The sequence below is a fragment of the Talpa occidentalis genome, unplaced genomic scaffold (genome assembly GCF_014898055.3).
Source record: "Talpa occidentalis isolate TD23 unplaced genomic scaffold, MPIMG_talOcc4v2.1 talOcc4.3, whole genome shotgun sequence".
Classification (NCBI taxonomy): domain Eukaryota; kingdom Metazoa; phylum Chordata; class Mammalia; order Eulipotyphla; family Talpidae; genus Talpa; species Talpa occidentalis.
The window spans coordinates 92,036,222-92,059,360 of NW_023603184.1; the positions used below are offsets into that span (position 1 = coordinate 92,036,222).

Genomic DNA, 23,139 nt, shown 5'->3' on the forward strand with positions numbered 1-23,139 from the left:
TTTTTAAATGTGGGGAAGAAACTTTAAATGCTGCCTAGAAACTTTGAAGCATTTTCCCCCAAATGTTTATAGATCCCATTTTCCTTGTAAGGAACTGAAATAAGATAAATGGTAACTGCTCCCTTTATTCTCCCTCCCTCTGGTAATGAGGCCTGTTGGCAGACAGCTTTGCTGACGGGACTGCCAGAGTTTGGATTTGAGTAGATAGTGAGAGGGTGGTGTACTGGTTATGGTATTGTTCTAGAAGTCTTTTTCCCTCCACTATTTTTCCACCCCCACAATGTCAGCATGTCCAATATGACAGAATGTTCCTGGTGATTATCATTTGGAGAAACATGACTTGCTAAATTTTCTGTGGATGACAGAATTTTCCTTAAGCACTGAAAAGTCCTCCATGCTCAATATGCACTTTGGTTAGGGAATCCATGATGTGGGAAGGCAGGTCAGTAGGATGCCATGGTGAAGAGATTTTAGGATCCTATTGCCTGGGTTCAAATCATATCTGGCACTAAGTGGGGACCATAGGCAACTTACTTGGCCTCCCTAAACCTTAGTTTTCTCATCTGTAATGAGGGGGCAATGGCAGTATTTGCTTCAAATGGAATAAGATGAATAAATAATGCATATGAAAAATGCTTAGCAAAGGTTCTGGCATACAAAGTAAGGTGTTAATCCCTACTAGCTTATTTAGGCCCGATACGTTGCATGAGCACACATGCATAGTTAAAGCAGAGAACCCAATGTAAATCCTGACTTGTCATTTGGGTACATACTTACTGTGAAGTTTAAGGGTAAGTAAGCTCCAGCAGCCGCAGCAGGGCTAGGCTGTAACTGAGAGAAGAATAGCTTCAGGAGTTGCCTTTTGGTAGTTAGTCCCCAGGGCCGCCACATTGCATGGTTCAAGGGCACCGTGCACATAGATGTGAGAAGTAAGCCATGGTTTGGTCCTACCCTCATCATTCTTCACATCAATGCTCCCAAGAAAGTTCTGCTTAAAAAGTCTGTTCTAAATTAAGAGGGTATTTTCTGGTGGCTGTTTTTGAGAAGGTTTAAAGAGAATGGTTGGAGGTTAGAAACTGAAAGAAATCATAGGACCTCCCCTGGTAGCGCAGGCAATAGAGTGCCACGCTGTGAAGCTGTCCGCAGCCTCTGCATCTCCAATTTGATCCCGGCCAGCCGGCGAGGGTCCCACTTGGCATGGCAGACCTCTCCTGTCGTGCCCACTGCTCCCCTCAGCAGTGTATTTCGTCAGTCTGCCTGTTCTGTTCCCTGCTCTGTCTCTGGTGAATCCTCTTACCCTCCCGCACATCTGGCCTGTACTCCAGTTCTTGTGTAAAATATATAAATCTTAAAAAAAAAAGAAAGAAGTCATAGTATATAAGACAGATCCAGGGAAGTGTGTTTCCTTTAAGTTCTCTAAAGTAAGTATGGTACGGCTTCACAGTAGCTGTAGGAGGAAGGCAGTCCAGGACTTCACAGAGTGATAAACAGCAAAGACCACCCACCATCAGTGAGAACCCCAGGGGTGGGGGGTGGGGAGAAGGTGGCTTTGAGTGGTTTAGGGTGGATGCACAAGGGCAAGTGTGAGTCCAGGGGGATTGAGTAGAACCAGTGGGGGCTAGAAAGAGCTAGTGGTGCCTGGAGAAAGGAAGAGTGAGCCCTTCTTCCTTGTGAAAGGGATTCATGAGAGCAGGAACTTGACAGAGGTAGCCAGTCAGGGGTCTTGCTGAGAAACTTTAGGAAGTAAAAAGAGATGGATACAGATTTATTTTTCAAATAAATGTTTAATGGAAAATAACATATTTTATCTTACAAAACATTCTGATAAAAATGTCAGAATATCTGTCAACCGTAAAATGTAAGAGGAAACATCATCAATACTTCCACCCCCTTCAGAATAACCACTAACATTTATTGAATTTCCTTCTAGCTTTTGGTTGTGTGTATTAGTTGCCTTGCTATTATCAGGCATATATATAAGACCGGATTTACCGGCTTAATGTTTATTCCACATGTTTTTTAAAATCTTAATCATATGGTAAACCCGAGTTGGTTTTTTTTTCCTTTTGTAATTTTAGTTCCCTGGCAATGAAGATGGTCATTGTGTGTTATGCATGTGTGTGTGTTGGAGGGGGAGTTGTGGGTTGTCTGCTCAGTGTCACAATCATGTACAAAATTTTAGCCATTGTTAGCAAGTTCTGGCACCCAGCACTATTGTTTTAAGAAGTCACCAGATAAGCTAAGGGATTCTTTCTGTGCTAGGGGGTGAAGGATATGGTTCAAAAATCACATTTCCTGAATGAGAAAGGGGTGGAAGCAGAAGAGGGATAGCAAGTGAAGTGTTTGAAGCCTGAACTTGGGTTATAGTTTATTGCTTTATTGTTTTTAAATAATGTCCCACTGTTGAGTAGTTATTCTTTATTCTGAAGTAATTTTTTTTTTCTCAAAATATAAATGGGCCATGTATTTTCTGAGCCTTGGAGTATCTGAGACTGTTTTTTGGTCGATACTGTACTGAATAGAAAACTTGGTGAAGTTTTAGGTGGTTTGGTCATGCTGTTTGCTCCCTCACATTTCATAGATGTTGCTTTTTGATCCCAGCTTTTGGTTTTGGAGAGAAGTGTTGTGGGTTAAATTGTGTGTCATTCTCCCCCACACCACCTCCCAAAGATGCACTGAAGTTCTCATCCTGTATATTTGTGAACGAGACCTTATTTGGAAGTAGGGTCTTTGTAGATGTAATCAAGTTAAAGTGAGGTCACACTGAAGTAGGGTGGCCCCAATCCATGATGACTAGTGTCCTTATAAGAGGAGAACCTCGTGTGACTCCAGAGGCGTGTTGGAATGATGTGTCTACAAGCCAAGGAGCACCCAGGATTGCAGGCAACTCCAGAAACTAAGAGAAAGAGCTGGAGTCTATTTTCTCCTGTAGAGTCTTTGGTGAAAGCTTGGTCCTGCTGGGCACTTGGATTTTGGACTTCAGCTGCCAGAGAAGTGAGAGAATAAATTTCTCACCTAGTTTGTGGTCCTGCGTTACAGCAGTCCTAGAATTTATCTCACGAAGTCTAGAGGCAATTGGGTTCTGATTCCTCTGAAAGTCTTAGTGATTTTGTAGCCTGTTAATCTTTTTATTTAACTATATGCTTAAATCAATGCTTGTGATTGTTTTTTTCTTCAACTGTCAACTTAAAACTCTTGTCAGGAGGAGTCTGGGTGTGGTCTTTCTTCAGAGAAACAACCTAGAGCATGGACATCCTTTTCACTTGTGTACTTCAATTAACTTTTTAAAAATTTATCATGTACTTATTTTCAGAACCCTTTTTTGTTTTTCATATTCATAATCTTTCCTCACAAAAACTTCTAAACATGTTAGCCTCTCTCCTCTGCATGCACAGCTCCTCCTCAAGCTTGTCCCTTATCACTGAGTGGACTCTCATCAGTGTCAGTTCTACTCTTAGTGCTTGAGGTGCGGACCATAATTTTGTACTGATTTTTAAATTCCTTGCTCCTCTTCCTTTATTTTTACCTGCGGTGTGATGTAATTAAGTAGGCACCAATTGAAAGGTATAGAGACCATGTTGTCCTCTTTCTATTCTATTGAGGTTGCCAAACATTTTGCTGAAGTTTTTTCATCTTGAGTCTTGAAGACAGTGCCTTTTACCAGTAAGCTATGTGTTTTCTCACTTCCCCCCATTTATTATTTTGGGGGTTGTTTGGGAGAAGCCTTTCACTAACGAGAAAAGAAATCACCAGCCCTCTCTCACCCCAATTCCTTGGTCCCTGCAGGTGGGCCTGGGGTAGAGATACAGGGGCAGACTCGAGCAGGAAGGGCTCAGTGTTGCCCCCACCCAGGGGCCTGAAAGAGTGGTTAGACCACCAGTTGTTGCAACAAAAAGGATGCTCCATTTTCATTCTTTTTTTTTTTTTAATATTTATTTATGCATATAAGAACTGGGGTAGAGGCAGAGGAGTTGGAGGGGGTGAGAGGATTCACCAGAGACAGAGTGGGGAGCAGAACAGGCAGATCTACTGAAATACACTGCTGAGGGGAGCAGCGGGCAAGGCAGAAGAGGTCTGCTGTGCCATGTGGGTAACTCCCTGGTTGGGGATCGAACTCATGCTGCAGTGGCTGCGGACAGCTTCATAGGTTGCGTCTTAACCCCCTGCGCCACCAGGGAGGCCCCATTTTCATTCTTAAAACTACTGGAAACACTGCTTTTCTGCTAATCCCTTATCTTTTGATATAGTTTGTGCTCTGTTTTCTTTTACTTTGTAGTTACATGTATTTTGTCAGGGTGTTGGGAGAGGCTTTGTTAGGGCTGTTATCAGTTGCACTTGCCAACAGAAACAAGAACCCTTTCTTTTTTTCTCCCACCATGTGTGCCCCACCTCCATACATCCTTGACTGTGCCCCACCTCCTTCCATCCTTGACTGTTCTCTTTCCTTTACCTCTGCATCCCTTAGCCCTGTGCTGCCTCATTGCTTTCCCTTTTAGCATCTGCTTTCTCCCATCCATCATCTACTCTGCCTCCCCTAATATCTTCTTAGCTTCCCTCTCCCTGCTACCTGATATTTCCCCAGGTTCTGGATTATTCTGTTTGTACTGCACCCAGGTGCACCCACACTCCCCCTCTAGCAACAGAGAAGACTGAGCTGAGAGCCAGAATGAAGATGGGGAGAGGGAAAATTGATGCCTATACTTACCCAAGCCCATCGACCATGGGAGCAAGTGTGCCCAGCACTAACAAGAACCTGACCTTCAGAGCAGGGCACTGGTGCTCTTCTTACCCCCCTATGCTCTGCCCACCGCAGCTATCAGAAACCACGTGGTCAGCACCACCTGCCATTGATCTGTCCTTGTGGCATGAACTTCATTCACCCACCTGTCTAGTTAGGGCATAGGGCGTGGGTCCTCCGTATGTGACTCAGTCCTAGGGAGTGTAAATTTAAAATATCTTTAGGAAACATACACACACAGAAAAGATAAAGGTATTTCACTTTGTATCTCCTCCCCACACTCACAGTTGTCAGTTCTCCTCCCAGAGGTGGTTCCTGTGTGTCCTTCGAGAAAACTACGCAGGTACAAGTGTGTATAAATATTTATGTAAATACACTGTGCATGCATGTGTATACAGACATATACACCAGACACACTCAGGAATGCATATTTTGAATGATGGAAACAATCATCTGGATGACTGAGTATTCCCTTACGTTCTTTGCCTTTTCATGTCCTATAATAAGAATACAAATGTTCTAGATCTTTCTGAACACCTTCTTGTCTCAGTGGCTCTCAGTCTTGGCTGAACAGGAGAGACACTTGGTGATTGTACCCAGACCAACAGCTGTTTTAGCTGTGAGCGGTTTTGGCAGGCCTGGAAGATCTACAGAACCGGGGATGGTGGATAGACAGCCCCAGGGACCTGAGTGACGAGTCCATCATGACAGGAAAACATAGACTAGTACATTCCATGCAGATTTAAAATGAACCCTGTCGGGTTGCTTTTGGCCATAGCTGAGCTACTACTTTATTCTTCATGCAGCTTAGGCAGAGTGGCTGGATCCTGTGTGTCGTCAATGACATTCAGCACATCCACCCGGGGCAGCGACAGCAGACCCGGAGGCTGCAGGAGTTAATGAATATATGGTACAATGTGAAAAGAGAAGGAACTATTTAGGGTGGCTGATGACTAAACATCTAAGGCAGATTCACTTCACTTGTATGGCGACAGCATAAGGTGTGACTGAAAGAAAATTAATGATCGCTGGGCCCAGGCACCTCCCAAATGGAGTGTTCCAGGAGCTCTGTGCAGCTAATTAACCAGCCGGCACGAAAAGTGAAAATAGATGAGGGAACAGGTTTCTTCGCACAGTGGCCTGCTATTGTGCATAGACCTACATGTACTATTTTTGGCTTTTCCTATTAAGTATACAAAATGACATAATGTTGAAAGGCATATCTCAGTAGCCTTTTTCAGGGGAACAGTACCAAGTACTGGACTGTGGATTTGATCGCCTGAGCTCAAACTCAGCTCAGTCATTTGCTGGTTCTTCTGAGCAAGATGCTTGGTACTTTCTGTGCCTCAGTTTCCTCATCAAAGGAGAGGCATGTAATAATAATGAAGTGGTTGTAAGGAGATGAGTTCGATATGGAGTGCCTAAAACCCTGTCTGAACACACTGTGCATCTAGAAGAGCATTTATTTTACAGTGCACCCCGTGGGGTTTGGAAGTGGGAGGTTTTTGAGGGTTAGTTACTCTTAAAGCTCAAACTCTTGCATGGTGACATGCCTTGAAGGGAAAGCTTTGACAACTAGAGAGGAACTGCCAGTCTGTTTACTCATCTGTTTCAGGATAAAGTACATTTGGTTCTATAACCATCCAGTATTAGGAATAAAACTGTGAAGATAGTATTTACTGTTCTTTATTTAGAACTGATTTGGTGGGTTCTTGAAGACAAAAAAGAGACTTGTCCTATTGACCAGGATTTTCTGTTCTCTGGGGATTAGCTGCTTTTTGAGAATTAGTTATGACGTACGAATAATATTTTGGAAAATAACTTTCTTAGGTACATTTAACTTTCTTTCTGAAAATGCACATTAATAATCAGTAGCTTTAGGGCCTCCCCGGTGGCGCAGCGGTTGAGCGCTGGGTTGCGAAGCTGCCCGCGGCCTCTGTGGCGCCAGTTCAATCCCTGGCTGCTCCCCAGCCACCGGAGGAGGGTCCCACATGGCGCGCAGACCTCTCCTGCCGCCCGCTGCTCCCCTCAGCAGTGCACTTCGGTCCTTCTGCCTGCTCTGCTCCCTGCTCTGGCTCTGGTGAATTCTCTCACCCTCCCGCGCTTCTGACTGTACCCAGTGCATGTATAAACAACAACAACAAAAAAACAAACAACCAAACAAATAAATAAATAAAAACATGCCTCTATTTAAAAAAAAAAAAAAAACAATCAGTAGCTTTAGCTGGATGCTTGGGGAGATATCCTGTAAGACTTAGAATGGTTTTAAAGTGCTTACTGTTGCAGAAAGAACCTCCTGAAGGTTCCAAAAATGATACTGGATCTTGTGGGAGGAAATGTTTCCCAGTTTTCTAGGTTTCTGTAAATATACATGAGTTATATGGTTATAAAACCTTATGATGGAAAATATGTTTAAGAAACATTGGTGCACTCCCTGGCAGGGACCGCACAAAAGATGCCCTAACACATTTAATGCCCTAGTTTAATGTATTGCACAAGTCTTATTTTCTGCAACTGGGTAGACAGAACATCTTTTCTCTTTTTATTCTAAGCTTCCATCTCCCCCCTCCTCCACCTTGCTACTTCAATGGCATAATAAATGGAAATCTCATTTCCTGCTTTTGCAGACCTATTTACCTGAATGTCTAAGCTCACCCTTCCCTTTCTCATGTCTACTCTTTCTGAAATAGGCTTTTACTTTGATCTCCCTGGCTTCGTTACCCTCATTTTTATAAGCCTCTTCTAATCCGGCACTCCATGTACTTTTATCTGCAATGTTGGACATTGCCGTTCTGCATAGCCACCTTTCAACATGCGCCATCTCCCAGATTCGCATTTTCTTCCATTATAAATTAAAATCCCTTTTTGCAGTCTGTAATGGTGAAAAAAATTTAAAGAACCATTATCAAAAGGCATTTCTGCCAATTTAAAATGTCTTTGTCCCTTTTAATTCCATTATTTTTGTAAACTAAGACTTGGATTTACAGGTTGTACCTGTATGACTATATGTATTATTTTTGTTACAAACAGGAATACCCTTATGCCCCATGCCCTTTCTGGTCTTATTTTTGGAGCTCAGAATTGGTGATTTTAAAATAATAAAATATCTTTGTGTGTAAGAATGACAGAGAATATATATAATCTATAAAGCATAAACATGTACAGTAAAAATGCACTGACCCCTTAAAGACTTTAACTCATTTAAAAACTTATCTGTTGGGTGGAACATTTTTTTTTTTTCCAAAATAAAGTTCTTACACATGTAGAGAAATGAGTACATAAGAGACTGAGCTGGCCTATTGAGACGCCTTTATGGAGCAGTTCTAGCAGTTCTAGACTCCTTCTCCTTATGGTTAACTCCCAGACCCTGGCTTCCTGTCTGTGAAATAGTGCGATCGGACTAGATGCTCTGAGATTGAAACCATGTTGGGGTGGATGTGAGTGTGTATGGTGTGTAAATGTTTCATGGGAAACACCTGCCAGTGGAACTAAGAGGTGGTCTGGTAAATCATCGTGGTTGATGGCAGGGTTTATCCTACCCCGGAGAGGATGTTTCTCTTACTCAGCCTGGATATTTCTGCTACAGCAAGGGTGGTTGATCATTTAATTGAGGTGGGAAAAATACAGGGTACAGTCACAAAAGAAAAATATGTTTTTCAGGCTTAAAAGAAGTATTCAAGCCATGCTGATTGTTGCAGTGACACGTTTTTAATTCCTCTTAAACCACTTTAAATATCTGCTGAGGGATGTTAAATCAACCCCAGCATTTGTAGTGTCATGTTGCCCAGAGCCAATACTGTATAGTTTTCATGGATGCCCTTAGGAGATTTCTGCCCCTGCATTGTGGTAATGCAGTTGGACTTCTTTGGAGTCTAACCCTTTGCCCTCTTGCAGTGAAGCACCAGGCTCCGGAGTTCTGGCTCCAGCTTCTAAGCCACTGGATCACTCGACTCGCTTCATGCTGTCTGTACATAAAACTTCTCTACCTGCTTTATGCCTTTCTAATAAGGAAGTTGGAAGTTAGGGTTCTTTAATTGTGTCTGAAAAACCAACAGAGCAACATGTTTGGGACCAATATTTTAGTGAGATGTCAAAATAAACTCAAAATAGAAACCCTTCTTTAAATCCCTTTTCTGAGTCCCCTTGTATTGCAGACCACATAAAATCAAAGTGCTGGAGCACAGCTGTTCTAAATGCTGAAGGTCCTCATGGTTATAGCATGCTTTGGAAAATCAACCCTATCAGATTTTCAGTTCATGAAAATATTTGTTTTGCTTAACAAAGTTCCTGGGCAACATTTGTTATCAGGAAAGTCTTTATATCTTTTACCTTTCAGATCCTGATTTCTCCTTTATCACATTGGGGAATTCCAAGGGATGAGTTTTACTTTTGTTTCTGGTATTGTTGCAATAGATGTCATTTCTCCCTAATTTTGTGTCCTCATCCAAGAAAGAGACTTGAAGACTGGGTTTTTTTGTGTAGGTCAGAAATACTCCTGTGTGAATAAGAAAGACCGTGCCTGTCACAGCACCTGCTCCTGTGTGGGCCATCACATAGCCATTTGGCTTCTTGGCTTGGGGCTTTAGGCACTATAAGGGCAGCTCTCTTCAAGCCACCTGAGAAATCAGTATCACCTCCAAATTCTTTTTTTTTTTTAATTTTTTAAAAAAATTATTTATTCATACAAGCACTGGGTACAGTCAGAATCGCGGGAGGGTGAGAGAATTCACCAGAGCGGGGAGCAGAGCAGGCAGAAGGACCGAGGTACACTGCTGAGGGGAGCAGCGGGCGGCAGGAGAGGTCTGCGCGCCATGTGGGACCCTCCTCCTGGTGGCCCGGGAGCAGCCGGGAATTGAACCAGCGCTGCAGAGGCTACGGGTAGCTTCGCAACCCAGCGCTCAACTGCTGCGCCACCGGGGAGGCCCTCCAAATTCTTATTTATCTCCTAGTGTGTTGTTTTTGGTTTTTGGGGTTTTTTTTGCCTAAGCATTAGGAATCAGTTGACCAGATGCCATTCTTATAGGCAGCACATTTGCCTGCATTCCTAAAATCAGACTGATGTGGCAGTGGGGATGGGGCATAAGAGACAAGTATTAGGCCAGAAGAAACAACTGTTCCTCCATTTACAGTCTCCTTGGCATGGCACTGGCGGGCACTCAGCGCCAGCAGGACTTGGCATCATGGTGCACCACCCCCTGCTTTGCCTTAACATCCATTTCACTGCCAAACAGCTGAAGGGGAGGCAGCTGGGAAACTTCATGTCCTGACTCAAGACCTCAGAAAGTTGTGTTTTGAAAGATTTCAGGCTCATCCACAGTGGTCTAAGCCTAGCTCCTGGGAGTTAGTTGGTCATGGTGTTACAGCACCAGCTTGGGAGCCAGGTTGAGTGAGGGTTGCAGCAGGACCAGCATAGGGGCAGCACTGTGCATAGCACATGTGCACTCAGGGGGTAAGCATCTCCCTAACTCATGCCCACTTTCTTTGGGACAAAATGTTACTTGGGCGTCTGTGTGAATGTTCTAGTTATTGAAAATTCTTGTGAGGGTTTCCTGGTAATTTTCATTTTTGTTGCAAATACTAACCATTTGGGCATTTAGTGATAAATTTTTAGTTTCCCAATTTTATTAAAGTTCCTTCAAGCATAGCTCACCCAGGTGAGACAGAAATTACCTTTCTGTTTCTGCCCGCTTGCCTGTTGCGGAATCTCTGGCTTTTCTGTTCACATTTCTGCTGGTTTTGAGTTGCCTTTGAAAGTCAGGCATGAGTCTGTCTGCCTGTTTTAACCCCCTGCCCCCACCCAGGTCTGTGGAAGGGGAAGCCCCTGACTTCACCATGTCTCTTCAAGTGAAAAGCATGTACAACAATACAGTTTCGAACTTGATGGTTTGAATTGAATCCCCTTTTGAGCCTTGTCAATGAAATGGAGTTCCCACCTGGTTGGATAGCTTTCATTTCAAAGCCAGGCCTTGGATTTTTCAGTCAGGCATGGTAAGGAACAGTTGGGTAGATTTGTCAGAGAAATTGGTTTGCTTGTGGAAAATTTTCTAACTCTTTCCTGTTCTGCTATGTATAATTTAGATCACAAGGATAGTGATTGACCTTTTCTCCTTGCACTTCCCTACTCATACATGCTTGTGGAGGTGCGGGTATGAGGGAACAATAAATGGAGAGCACATTTCAGGAGAGGCTGATACTAGCCTACACATTCCCTTCTCTGTATTTTTTTCTTTGGCTCTAGCATCCTAGAATGTTTAATTTCATAGTGGTAAGTTCATTCCTAAATTCATTGATGGATTAAATACCAGGGAGAACCTACTTAATAGTGAACCATGGTTCCAGACTCATGAGTAGTATTTTGGGTTAGCTGAGTTGTAGGAGGGTGGGCCCTGTGCTATGGGGAGTGTAGAAGAAATACATGGTCTCAGGGAGCAGTAGCAAAGTAGGCTTGGTTCTCCATGACACATTCTTACTAGAAGGTAGTAGTGGGAAGCCAGAGAGCTGTGGAAGGGATCCAGATGTTTAAGTCTATTTCGCTGATGCTTCTGTAAGACCAGTAACCGCCTCTCCCTTGCTTTTGTTGAAATCAAAGATACTTGTGGGTCATTTATTCTTACTCCTCATCTGATCTTAGGTCACTGGTTTCTGTGACCTGTTGTTAGGAGTGAAACCAGCGCTGTTTGGTGTGATGCAGGAAAGGGATGAGGTACATGATTAATGTTTGAGTGGTGAAACTTGGATTTTTCCTCATAGGGTAAAAAGTCGTAAGACTGGTAGAGGGAAAAAAAAATCATTAAAACATTAAACACACATATGGGGGGGGGGTGGTTGTGTGTGTGTGTGTGTGTGTGTGTGTGTGTGTGATATCCATGTAGTTCTTGGCAAGTAAATTGCACCTACTAGTGATGGATGTTCTAACCAAATGTTTTTTTTCTCTCTACTCTAGGAGGTGACTTTGGTCCAGAGACTTCCACTCCAGTCCAGCCCCCTGGCCATAGTGGTGACTTTTTGAGCAGTCTTCCTATGGCAGAAGACAACTACAGGGTGAGCTTGGCCAAAGGAGTGTCAATGTCTCTGCCTTCATCACCCCTTCTGCCTCGACAGTCTCACTCTGTGCAATCAAGATCAAACAAAAAATCCCCAGGTAAATGCCCCAATTAGTTATGTAAGTTAATACATGTATTGAAATTAAGCACAACTAGTGTTTAATAGGAATCTTCTGGTTTAATAAGACGTCTTCTGGGAGAAGGAATTTTTTTTTTTTTTACAGTAACATCTAATATAATGAAAAAAAAAATTTTTTTTTTTTTGCTTCAGATTTGAATAGACTCTTCAGCCGATATCAAAATCATTTTTATTGCCCAGGCTAGACTTTTACAACATTCCAGATCTTATATCAATATTAATGTTAAGCATAGGTTTTAATGCATTCTTGCTTATGAATTAGGGAATGCAATAGTCTAATCTCATTGTGGTGTATTACAAGGTTATGAATTTCCGCCAGTGTGTCTGACAACAGTATTTTTATTAACACCAAATGTTATATACTGATGTATATTCTTGATTACATGACCCACCATTTGAAGAGCTCTAAAATTGGTTTGTGAATATTCACATTTGTAAAGGGATGGTGGCAAGAGATACATGGATTCTCTGAATTAAGTGTTTTCTCCTCATTACCAACTCTCTACACTTATCTTTGCCAGTAATACCCCAAACATGCTTAACATTGAGAGGTTATGACTCAGATGTGAGGAAAGCCTTTCCACAAAGCTGATACCTGGAACTGTAAACGTCTTTGATGTTATTTTAGTTTTGCTGAGTATTTGTTTCCTGAGGGAAGGCAGAATAACTTGGAAAGTTGTTGATCATAATGCCAGAGAGAGATTCTTCTCATTTACATGTAAACATGTTTGGAATCATGTTAAAGTGTGCTGGGCTGTGGAATTGGTATATTTCTCTGGTTTCCTAAGTGTTTGTGTTACTTGATATGGCACATGCATTATTTCTGAATCATTTAGTGGATATTTGTGGTTTATGTGGGAGTAAAATTAAGAGAGGAAAATCTGAAAACTGAATAGAAATAGTGCTGTGAATTGGTGAGTGTCCAAAATGTTTTATTGTTCTAGAACTGTCTTATTTTGGACAGCATTGTTTACAGTCCAGTCATTAGCTGGAACTTGGAAACCTTTTTGGTATGAAGTGATTTCCTGTGCCAAGGAAGTTTGACCTGTTTATCACTATTTGGGGAAATTCCTGGAATGTCTTTTCTTCTTTCTTTGTCCTCCCTCCCCCGAGTGATATATCTCTGTCAGATTTCTTCTCTTCTTTTGACTCATAGTTCCCACACTGCCTCTCTTACAGGTTATTACCCTATTTGAATTGTTCTCTATAAATTGTGCACAGTATTTTACTTAGTCTTTTATCAGCCACGTAATTGTCCTTCTTCCTTTAGAGTGAGTGTGTGTGTGTGTGTGTGTGTGTGTGTGTGTGTGTGTGATGGTTGAGAACAAGTGTGATGTCTTCTTTACATTGTTCTCACCTATATGAAACAGAAGAGAATCCTGAACCAGAGTTGAGGGTAATGACTAGTGCAGATTTGAAGTTTAGGACAATTTACCTTCCTATAGCCCATGCTGCTGCAAATGAATTGGTGCTGCTTGGGCTTTAGGATTGTGAGCAGTGGAGAGACTCTAGGAAATACTACATTTAAGATATAATTTTAATAATAACAAATTCAGTGTTGGTTTCAGTGGACCTTTTTAAAATTTATTAGCCATAGTAGTGATTTTATAGATGTACATGTTGTAAAATGATTATCACAATAAAGCCATCACTTCACATCATTACTACTTGTTTACTTGGTGATGTTTTGGTGGGATGTTAGGTCTCCATGAGTGGTATGACAGGTCCTGGAGTGCATGGCTGTGCAGAAGGGCTCAGCCTTCATGCGTGCCAGAAGGGAAATCCCTGACATGACCTTGTCTCCTCCTGTGTTCTGACCAAATTTAGGTCATCTTTAATTTTGAGAAAACTTAAGTTTTTCTCCATAGGTGTAATATTTATTTCTGCTAAGTTCCTTACAAGGCCATATGAATAGGAAAGAATAGTTCTGCAGTAGTCAATCTTTTAATGAATTGAAGAAACTATTCTCCATTCTAAATGCTTTTTTTCCAAATGGTAATTAAATACACTAAACTGATACTTCTAGTGGAGCAGTGCTTGTGTATTGCTCAAATTTGTGAGCAAATTAGTGTCTCACAGTGGTAATTCGGCTTCATTATCTTGGTAAATTTACTTTGAAATGAAAGGTTAAAAACAGACATTCTTACTTAAAAATGGCAGTGATTCAAATACACCAGACAATAAACAATATCTTTTTCTAGCGTCTAATACATAGGTTCCAGTTTAATTCATATTATTGGAAAAAGTATCTAGAGCCTTAACGTTCTACCTGCCTGTGAAAATAGTTGTCATATGTTCATGAACGTGCACTGGATTTTAAAACAGCCATCTATTAAAAAAGCTGGCACGGGGCTTCCCCGGTGGTGCAGCGGTTGAGCGCTGGGTTGCGAAGCTGCCCGCGGCCTCTGCCTCGCCGGTTCGATCCCTGGCTGCTCCCCGGCCACCAGAGGAGGGTCCCACATGGCGCACAGACCTCTCCTGCCGCCCGCTGCTCCCCTCAGCAGTGTACTTCAGTCCTTCTGCCTGCTCTGCTCCCCGCTCTGGCTCTGGTGAATTCTCTCACCCTCCCGCGCTTCTGACTGTACCCAGTGCTTGTATAAACGAACAAAGAAACAAACAAATAAATAAATAAATAAAACATGCCTCTATTTAAAAAAAAAATAAAAAAAAAAATAAAAAAGCTGGCACTTTGTTGCTTATGATACAATGTAAAGGAGGCACTTGCAGTGCTGCCCATAGGCATTAGCTCTCACTTTGCTCTCCCCACCCCACCTGAGCAGGGACTGTGCTTCAGAAGATCCTCATCTATCAGACCCAGCTCTGAAATCACCTTAATGACTTTTGTTCTCATTTGTAAGGAGACACCCCCCCCCCACCTTTCTCTTTCTTTTAAGAAGGTGCTTTAAAAAAAAAAAAAAAAAAAAAAACCAAACCAAACAAACCCAAACCTGTTTTACTTGTTTGGATAGCTGCTCTTCTCTAATTGATACTAATCTAGGAACTGCCAGGGACCTGAACTATTATTCTAGCAAAGGTCAAACACTGTACACCTCTGTAATGGGAACTATCCGAAGCCTATTTTTTTTTTAATTTTATTTTTATATTCCCCATACAATGCAACCCCCTTATTTTGACCCCAATCCCTCCTTTCCCCCTCTCCCCCCCCATAGTGTGTCTCTGGTTCATAGTTGTTTGTTGGGAAGCCTATTGTTGATGAAAGTTGGTATGCTAATATGATTAGTGATTAACTCCTGGGCCATGGGAACTATAGGCCAGACAGAAAATTTTATTCACATTGCAATAGTGTGACCCTGAATTTTATGTGATTGGGTTTCTTAATTTACACTTAATTTTGCTGGCTATCTTTATTTAGTCTTCTTTCACCTTGTTCCATTTATTTATGTATTTTTTTTTCACTGCTAGTTGGAAGATTCAGTTTTCTGAATAATGCTTCAAATTTTTTTCCTGTTTTTTAAATGGAAAATACATTTTCTGACAAAGAAAACAAGGACCAGTATCCAATTAAAGTAGTTCTGTGGCTGTTGCAAGGCTTTTGGATTAAGAATTCATTAACATTTGTAATATATCCTTTTGTCTTCCAGAGAAGGGCAAAGCCCATTTCCTGTGGTTTATTTATTAGTAATATCATTAGTGGCTTTATATTTGAATTACATTTCCCAGATCACTTTGGGCCCATTACGAAACAATCAAAAGGTAGGACATGAATGAGAAGCAACCTTTTAAAATGCTGTGATGGTGTAGGGCAGCAGATGGTGAAAAGTGGGTGATGCTGCTTTTGCCTTCCTCCCTTGTTTAGGGAGACCAGGCAGTGCTGGCAATTTGTACCTTTGCAGCTTCCAGTTCCATCTCCATAGACAGAGCTGATGGAGAGGCTATGAAAGCCCCTTTGGCTGGCTGTCTCTTTCAGGGAAAAGCCTCAAAACTGACAGGCTGCAAAGTGGCAGTCATTCTGCCCTTGGGTCCTGGGACCCTGAATTGATGTCTACCAAGGCCCTCTCTTTTCTCACCCAAAATAGTGTTTCTTGTAGAAAATTTGGAAATCCCGGCACCTGCAAAGATACAGAACAACCAGTTGTGTTTTAATTTTCTAGTTTTTTAAAAAATATTGATTCCATTTAAATCTGCAGCTGTATATTCTGTTTTTTTTCTTTCCACTTAATATTATAACTTGAGCAATTTCAATCTATTTGAAGAGCTTAAGGTCCATTGTTTGAATATTCCATAATTGATTTTTAACAAATTTCCAATTGTTGAATCTGCATACATTATTATTTAGTTTAAAAAATTATGGCATTAGCAAAATGTTTTGGTTTTTTGTTAAATTCCTATAATTTGCTAATTTTTCATTTTAATAAAATGCCTTCCAAAATTTACCATCTTAAGTGCTTTTAAGAGTGTAGTGCATAGTGTTAAGGACACTCAACAGTGTTGTGAAATCAGTTTCCAGGACTACTGATTGGAACATTTTTGTCCAGTAATTTTTATACAGATCTGATAACTCAAAGAGTGGCAGGTTCCCAGAAGTGGAATTAGTGACCTAAATGGACTGCATTTTTAAAGATTCTTGGTGCAATCTGCCCAGTCACTTTGCAGAAAAGCTGTATTGATTTCACATTCCCTCTAGCATTCTTTGAGAGGCTTCTTTTTGAAGTTGACATCATCTGGGAATCAGCCTTAAATGGATGTGCTAGTAGGTTCTCTGTCAGGCCTAGTGACGGACTATAGAGAATTAGAGGAGCTGAGAGAAGTCTTTCTGGAGCCCTTCTCTTGTGAACTTCCCTTCTGTCTGCACTTCTCAGACAATTTCCATTTTCTTCCCTTCCACAGGACTGTCAGGGGAATTATCACAGCTGAGTCAGATCAAGTTCATGATCAGAAAAACACTTAGCTGGCTTCCAGTTTTTGCTTCCACGGTAGTCTGTTGCATGGGGAGGAGTGCATTGGCTCATAGGCATGTGAGGGGTGGCAAGACCTTCAGAGTGCATCCAGTTAGCCCCCTCTGCTGACATGGACACAGACTTTTCATCGTTGCAGCACTTGTCCCATGTGTAGGTTGTTAGTGGAGCTCGGCCTAATCCAGGTTCTCCTCCCCTGACCTCAACACTCCCTTTGAGACCATCCGCATTACTCTGCTTGTGCGTTGTTGAGCCATGAGCTGTAAGTGACATAGCTTTGTGTTCCGGTAGCACGCAGAGGGGGAGGTCGCCTGCCTCTGAGAGGCTTCTTCTCAGGAGGTAGAAAATGACACAGGAAGCACACAGTCCCAGTGTATGTCCACTTGTAGAAATAGCTAGTTCTATGCCCTGATCCCACCTCTGAGCAGTGAGGGCCAATATCAGGGCTCTGACCTTCAGCAAGGACAGTTCTTGCTGCTGTGGTTAATAGCAGAATGCTCATTTGCTCCTGGAGTTTTCTTATATGTGAGCTTCCTTCTAGGAGTATAGGTGATCCTGCCTGGACCTTAGTGCCATGCCCAGTGCCTAGGACTCTTAAAATTACAATACGATCTATTGGGGAATCCACATTACAGTGTAATAATACAGGTGTACAATTCAGTTGGCAGTAAAATGGGCAAATTATGAATCACGGGAGACCAGCTGTAGTGGTGCTCAGGATCCTGAACTTCCCTTGTGGTGTACACTTGGAGCATGGGTGGGAGGGAGTACTGTTTCTCTAGGCAGAGCCCCTCGGTACAGAGACATCATGGGCATGGAGCCCAAAGTGTCTCAGATAAGATAGGCTTATTTCAATTCCCACATTTATACTGTTTGAGAAGTGTATTATCAGAACCACCTTTAGTTTCTTGGGGGACTTGACCTCTGGGTACAGCTAGACTTCTGTCTAGGACTTTCTGTCCTTGCCTCATGCAGGACATGCTCCTTTTGTTGTTCCGCGTTCACACACAGCTAGTGTGCAGAACTCTGCTTCACTGTGGAGCTAAGGACCTTTGCATGCTATTTATTCCCATGTCCTTGAGTCCTGGTTCACCCCTTCACAGATTGGTTGTAACCTTGGAGTCACCCAGTGAATTTTAAAGATAACTGAGGCCCAGGTCCTGCCTTCAGAGATTCTGATTTAATCCACGTGAAGTTTGGACTGGGTTTTGGGATTTTTATAAAACTTCCCAGGTAATTCTAACAAAGTTAGAGAACCAGTCATAAACAATGTGATTATTTCATAACTCCTTTTGAATAGTTACCTTTATTTTCTGAATTTTAGGAATAGTGGTTGAGGAGGAAAGCACATTACAAAATTGTGCAAAATAAAGATACACTCCATCTTGGTTGCCTCTTTTGTACCCCCAGAAGGATGATACGTCTGACACTTTGTCTATTCTGCCTTGTTTTTGTAGTATGTAAAAGATGGATTGATTTGCTCATCTCCACCCCCCAGCAATAAACATGTAAAAAGTTTGTTTTCTACTAAAGAACCATATGAGAACATTCTAACATGTCAATATTTAAAGATCTCTCTGATGTTTTTGCTGGATCCAGACTATAAAAATGGGATCACTGGGTGAAAATCTGTTAATGTTGCGAATGAATTATGTATTGGACCTTTGTAATTTTTCTTTTGAGAATTTTGTCATATTTTTCCTTTATTTTACTGGGGTAATATGTATTTCTTACTGAATTATCTCAGCTTTTTTGTTTGTCTTAAGGCTGTTGGTTATCTTATTAAAAAGCTATCCATTTTTTACTTAATTAGGTTTATAGTTTTTTATGACTCAAAGAAGTTTTTCATCTTCCCAATTCAAATGTAAACATTTTTCCATTGTGACTTAACCCATTGTTTTTTTTTTTAAAAACAGCTTAGAGATATTTTACAGGGCATGTATTTCATCCATTTAAAATTTACAGTTTAGTGTTTAGCATTTTTATAGGACTGTGCAACCATTGACACAATCTAATTTTAGAACATTTTTATCTCTGTTTAAAAAAAACCCATTTGCATTAGCAGTTATTCCTTCCAAACTCCCCCACCTTCATCTCCTATCCCCTTTGCCTAAGCAACCTCTAATCTATTTCTGTCTGGATTTGCCTATTGTGGGCATTACATATAAATAGAATCATATAATATGTGGGTGACCACTTCTTTCATGCAGTAATGTTTTCTAGGGTTATTCATGTTGTAGCATTTATCAGCACATCATTCCATTTTATTACCAAATATTGTACTGTGTGTATTATCCATCTCTTTAAAATCCATTATTCAGTTTATGGACATTTGGATTATGAGCAATGCTATGAACATTTGTATCTGGGTTTTGTGTGGATGTCTCCTTTCCATTTTTTCCTTGGGTAAATGTAGAATTTCTAGATTTCTTTACCTTTTGAAGTACTGCCAAATCGATTTCCATAGTGATTGCATCATTTCATATTGCCACCAGTCGACTTTGAGGCTTCCAGTTTCTCCACACTCTGGCTCACATTTGTTATTGCCAATCTCTTTGATTGTAGCCATCAAGTGCTTGTAAACTAGCATCTTGTTGTAGTTTTATTATTAAGTTATAAGAATTCTTTTCATATTCTAGATACAAGTTATGCAGTACATGAATATTTTTTCATCCTGTGGGTTGTCTTTTTCATTTTCTTGATGCAGTTGTTTCTGACGGTTTTTAATTTGATGTCCAGTTAATTTATTATTTGATGTTGAACTAACTAACCCTGTCCAATCCAAGGTCACAACGATTTATGCCTAAGTTTCCTCCTGAAAGTTTTTTTTTAAAAGATTTATTTATTTATGCATACCAGAACTGGGGTACAGGCCAGAGGTGTCAAAGGTGTGTGGGGGTGAGAGGATTCACCAGAAACAGAGTGGGGAGCAGAACAGGAGGATTTACTGAAATATACTGCTGAGGGGAGCAGTGGGCAAGGCAGAAGAGGTCTGCTGTGCCATGTTGGTAGCTCCCTGTTCAGGGATCAAACTCGTGCTGCAGTGGCTGCAGATAGCTTTATAGGTTGTGTCTTAACCCCCTGCACTCACAGGGAGGCCCTCTCAAAGTTTTAACTCTAACATTTTAACTCTAACATTTAGCTCTATAATCCTTTTTTAAGTTAATTTTTGTTCATGGTGTGAGGTTTTTTCACCTGTGCATATCCTCTTTCTCCTAGCAAAGTTTATTGAAAAGATTCTTTTCCCACTGAATGGTCTTTGACTAAATCATGGTGTGCCCTAAGCCAGCCCTGGACTTCTGCTGTTCCCATTGCTTATTCTCTTCCCTATATCCTAATTCAGAAATTCCTCCATCAGAGTTGACCTTTGGTTTGGCTTGCATCTCTTGCTTCATCCAGCCTTCCTTTCCCCTAAGAAGTAACTTATGTTCCTACCTGTAGCACTGAGCTTCCTCCTCCCTCGTACAGCCTTTTGTGGCATTTCTCTGCTCTGACAGACAATAAGCAACTTGTCTTCGTTTGGGTCTTGTCTTTGTTTCTCCTTGGAAGCCTCGAAAACAGGGTCCAGTCACTTCCTTCAGTTACCATACTGAAGGCACATAGGTGTGAATCTAAGTATGGGAGACAGTGCTCATAGGCTCCCCATGATTGGTTGAAAATACTCAGGAGCACATGATCAATTTAAATGTGACAGGTGTCTCATAATTACAAAACTAGGAACATACCCTCCCCATAGCTAGAGAGAAATAATAGTTTAATTAAGGTCCTATCACACTATCTGGGCTTTGCTGTTACTAGGCAGTGAGTGAGTAAAGGAGAGTATGTTTTAAACTAGATTTTCCAGTAGCTTTCTGATCCCAACTTTTTACACTTTTTATACTCTCATCCCTCCTATTTTCTCAAACTTTTAGTGTTTCTTGCTGCATATTTCCTGACATTTGGGGTTAATGACAACTGGAGGTTTTTATCCAGTCACACTTTGTAGCAGTGTCAGCTGCACCCTGTGGTGTGTCTGATGGCATCTAGGATGAACACAGTACCGTGCTCAGAAATGTTTTTACCTCAAGAAAATAGGTGGAAACAGGGGCATGTGTGGTGGGTACTCTTCTTTTTGATAATTTCTGATTCACAGAGGAACATAGAAGTCACAGAAGCCCATGGAAGCAATAGTGTATCTATGATTTACATTAATGTGTGTTGGTGTAAAGCAGAAATAGTCAGGAGGTAAGATATATGTTCCAGCTTGTGTCATGAATTTGTCGTGTAATAAGTCTGTGTGTGCATCAGCAGGGATGCTGGCTGTGTTCCAGGTAGAGGGGCCAGGGTTTGTATAGACTGGAGATGGAATACTAAGTGAACACAGAATGATGATCATTAGACAAGAACAGAATCGTTAGAGCACCTCACAGTAGGAAAACTGGCACCATCAGGTGAATTTTCATTATTATGGCCTGGAGAGTTGAAACCAGTAAGCTTTGCCTCTGGGGCTTATGTAGAGTAGTTAACTGACAGTTCTACACATGGTGCTCTTTCTCTGTACAAGGGTTCTGGGAAATAGAATTTGGGAAACTTTCCTAAGGAGGTATGACTTTATTGTCACTTGCATTACCGACAAAGCCCTTTGTTTGTCAGAGGTCCTAAGTGTCAGATAGTAAGCACATTTAAAAAAAAAAAATAGATTGGTATTTCTTAGGGACCTGTAGAACTCAGTGGAAGATACAATCATTTCCCATTTACCCTCTGCCCTCACTCAACTGTTGAAACTACATTAACACATAAGTACCACCTAAAGTGTGTAATGGTTCACTCTTGGTTTTGGCCATTCCATGAGTTGAGATAGATGACATGTATCTACCGTAGTCCCGTACAGAATAGTTTCACTGTCTTGAAAATTCTGTGTTTCACATATTCAGCCTTCCCTTCCCACCCCAACTGGAACCACTGATCATTTTAGTGTCCATAATTTGGCCTTTTCCAGAATATTGTATAATTGGAATTATATAGTGTGTATACTTTTTTATATTAGTTTCTGTTGTTTCATAATAGAAATAAAAATTTTTCCATGTCTTTTCATTACTTGAGACAAAGTTGTTTCCTCATAGAGCTGAATAATTTTCTGGTGATCTCTACATAGAACTAACCACAGTTAGTTTATCCATTGGTCTTCCGAAATTGTGGTAACTTCTAGATTTTGGCACTTATCAAGCAGCTATAAAAATCTGTGTGCAGGGTTTTGTGTGGATATATTTCCAGCTCCTTTTGAGTAAATACCAAGGAACTTAATGGGTGGATCGTGTGATGCATTCAGTTCTATAAGAAACCATTAAACTGCCTTTCAAAGTGTATCATTCCCATCAACAATGAGTTAGAGTTCCTAGTACTCCACATCCTCATCAGCATTTGCTGTTATTAGTGTTTTGGATTTTGGACATTCTAATAGGTGTGTGGTACTGTCTCCTTTTATTTATTTTAATTTTAACATTTATCATTTTTTACATTTTTTAGACATTATTTGCTTCCCCCCAACCCCTCAGATTGAGTCCCCATAGAATTTCCTTCCCCAAGGCACCTGTGCACCATCACCACAGTCCCCTGTGCTCGAGGCCTCCCTCTCACCCCTCTCCCTCCTCCTCTGTATGTCTCTGGTTTATAATTGACTGTTTTTGCTTTGTTGTGTTTTGTACCGTTATTAATATCTTTTTTACACTGATGTCTTACTTGGTTCCCCTATATTCCTGTTATAAGTGAAACCATCTGATATTTTTCTTTTTCCTTCTGACTTATTTCACTGAGCATAATTCCTTCTAGTTCCATCCACATTGCTGTGAATGGCATGAGTGTATCTTTTTTGATTGCTGAATAATATTCCATTGTGTGTATATACCACATCTTCTTGAACTGTGTTCTTTTAATTTGCATTTCCTTGATGACATGCGGAGCACCTTTTCAAATGCATTTGCCACATCTTAGTATGTTTTGGATTACAGCCATTAATCAGACGTATCTTTCACAGGTATATTCTCCCAGTCTGTCTCTTATCTCATTCTCCTGACGTTGTCTTAGAGTAGACATTTTAAATTTTAATTTAGTACAGCTTATCAATTATTTCTTAGATGGATCATGTCTTGGGTTGTTTCTAAAAAGGCATTGGGATACCCTTGTTCATCAAATTTACTCCTGTGTTACTTCTAAGAGTTTTATGTCAATAGTTTTGCATTTTACATTTAGGTTTGTGATCCATTTTGTGCTACTTTTTGTGAAGGGTGTAAGATCTGTGTCTAGATATTTTTATCTGTGTAATTT

At 41.0% G+C, this 23,139-nt stretch overlaps 1 protein-coding gene across 12 annotated transcripts in view; it reads left to right on the plus strand.

Annotated features, from left to right (window-relative positions):
• TANC1 (tetratricopeptide repeat, ankyrin repeat and coiled-coil containing 1) overlaps positions 1-23,139 on the plus strand; it is a 235,872-nt gene that overhangs the window by 96,077 nt on the left and 116,656 nt on the right. For all 12 annotated transcript variants that reach the window (XM_037523385.2, XM_054699751.1, XM_054699750.1 and 9 more), the window contains one exon: positions 11,682-11,879. In XM_037523385.2, coding sequence (XP_037379282.1) covers positions 11,682-11,879 — 198 coding nt within the window. The remainder of the gene's footprint in view (positions 1-11,681; positions 11,880-23,139) is intronic.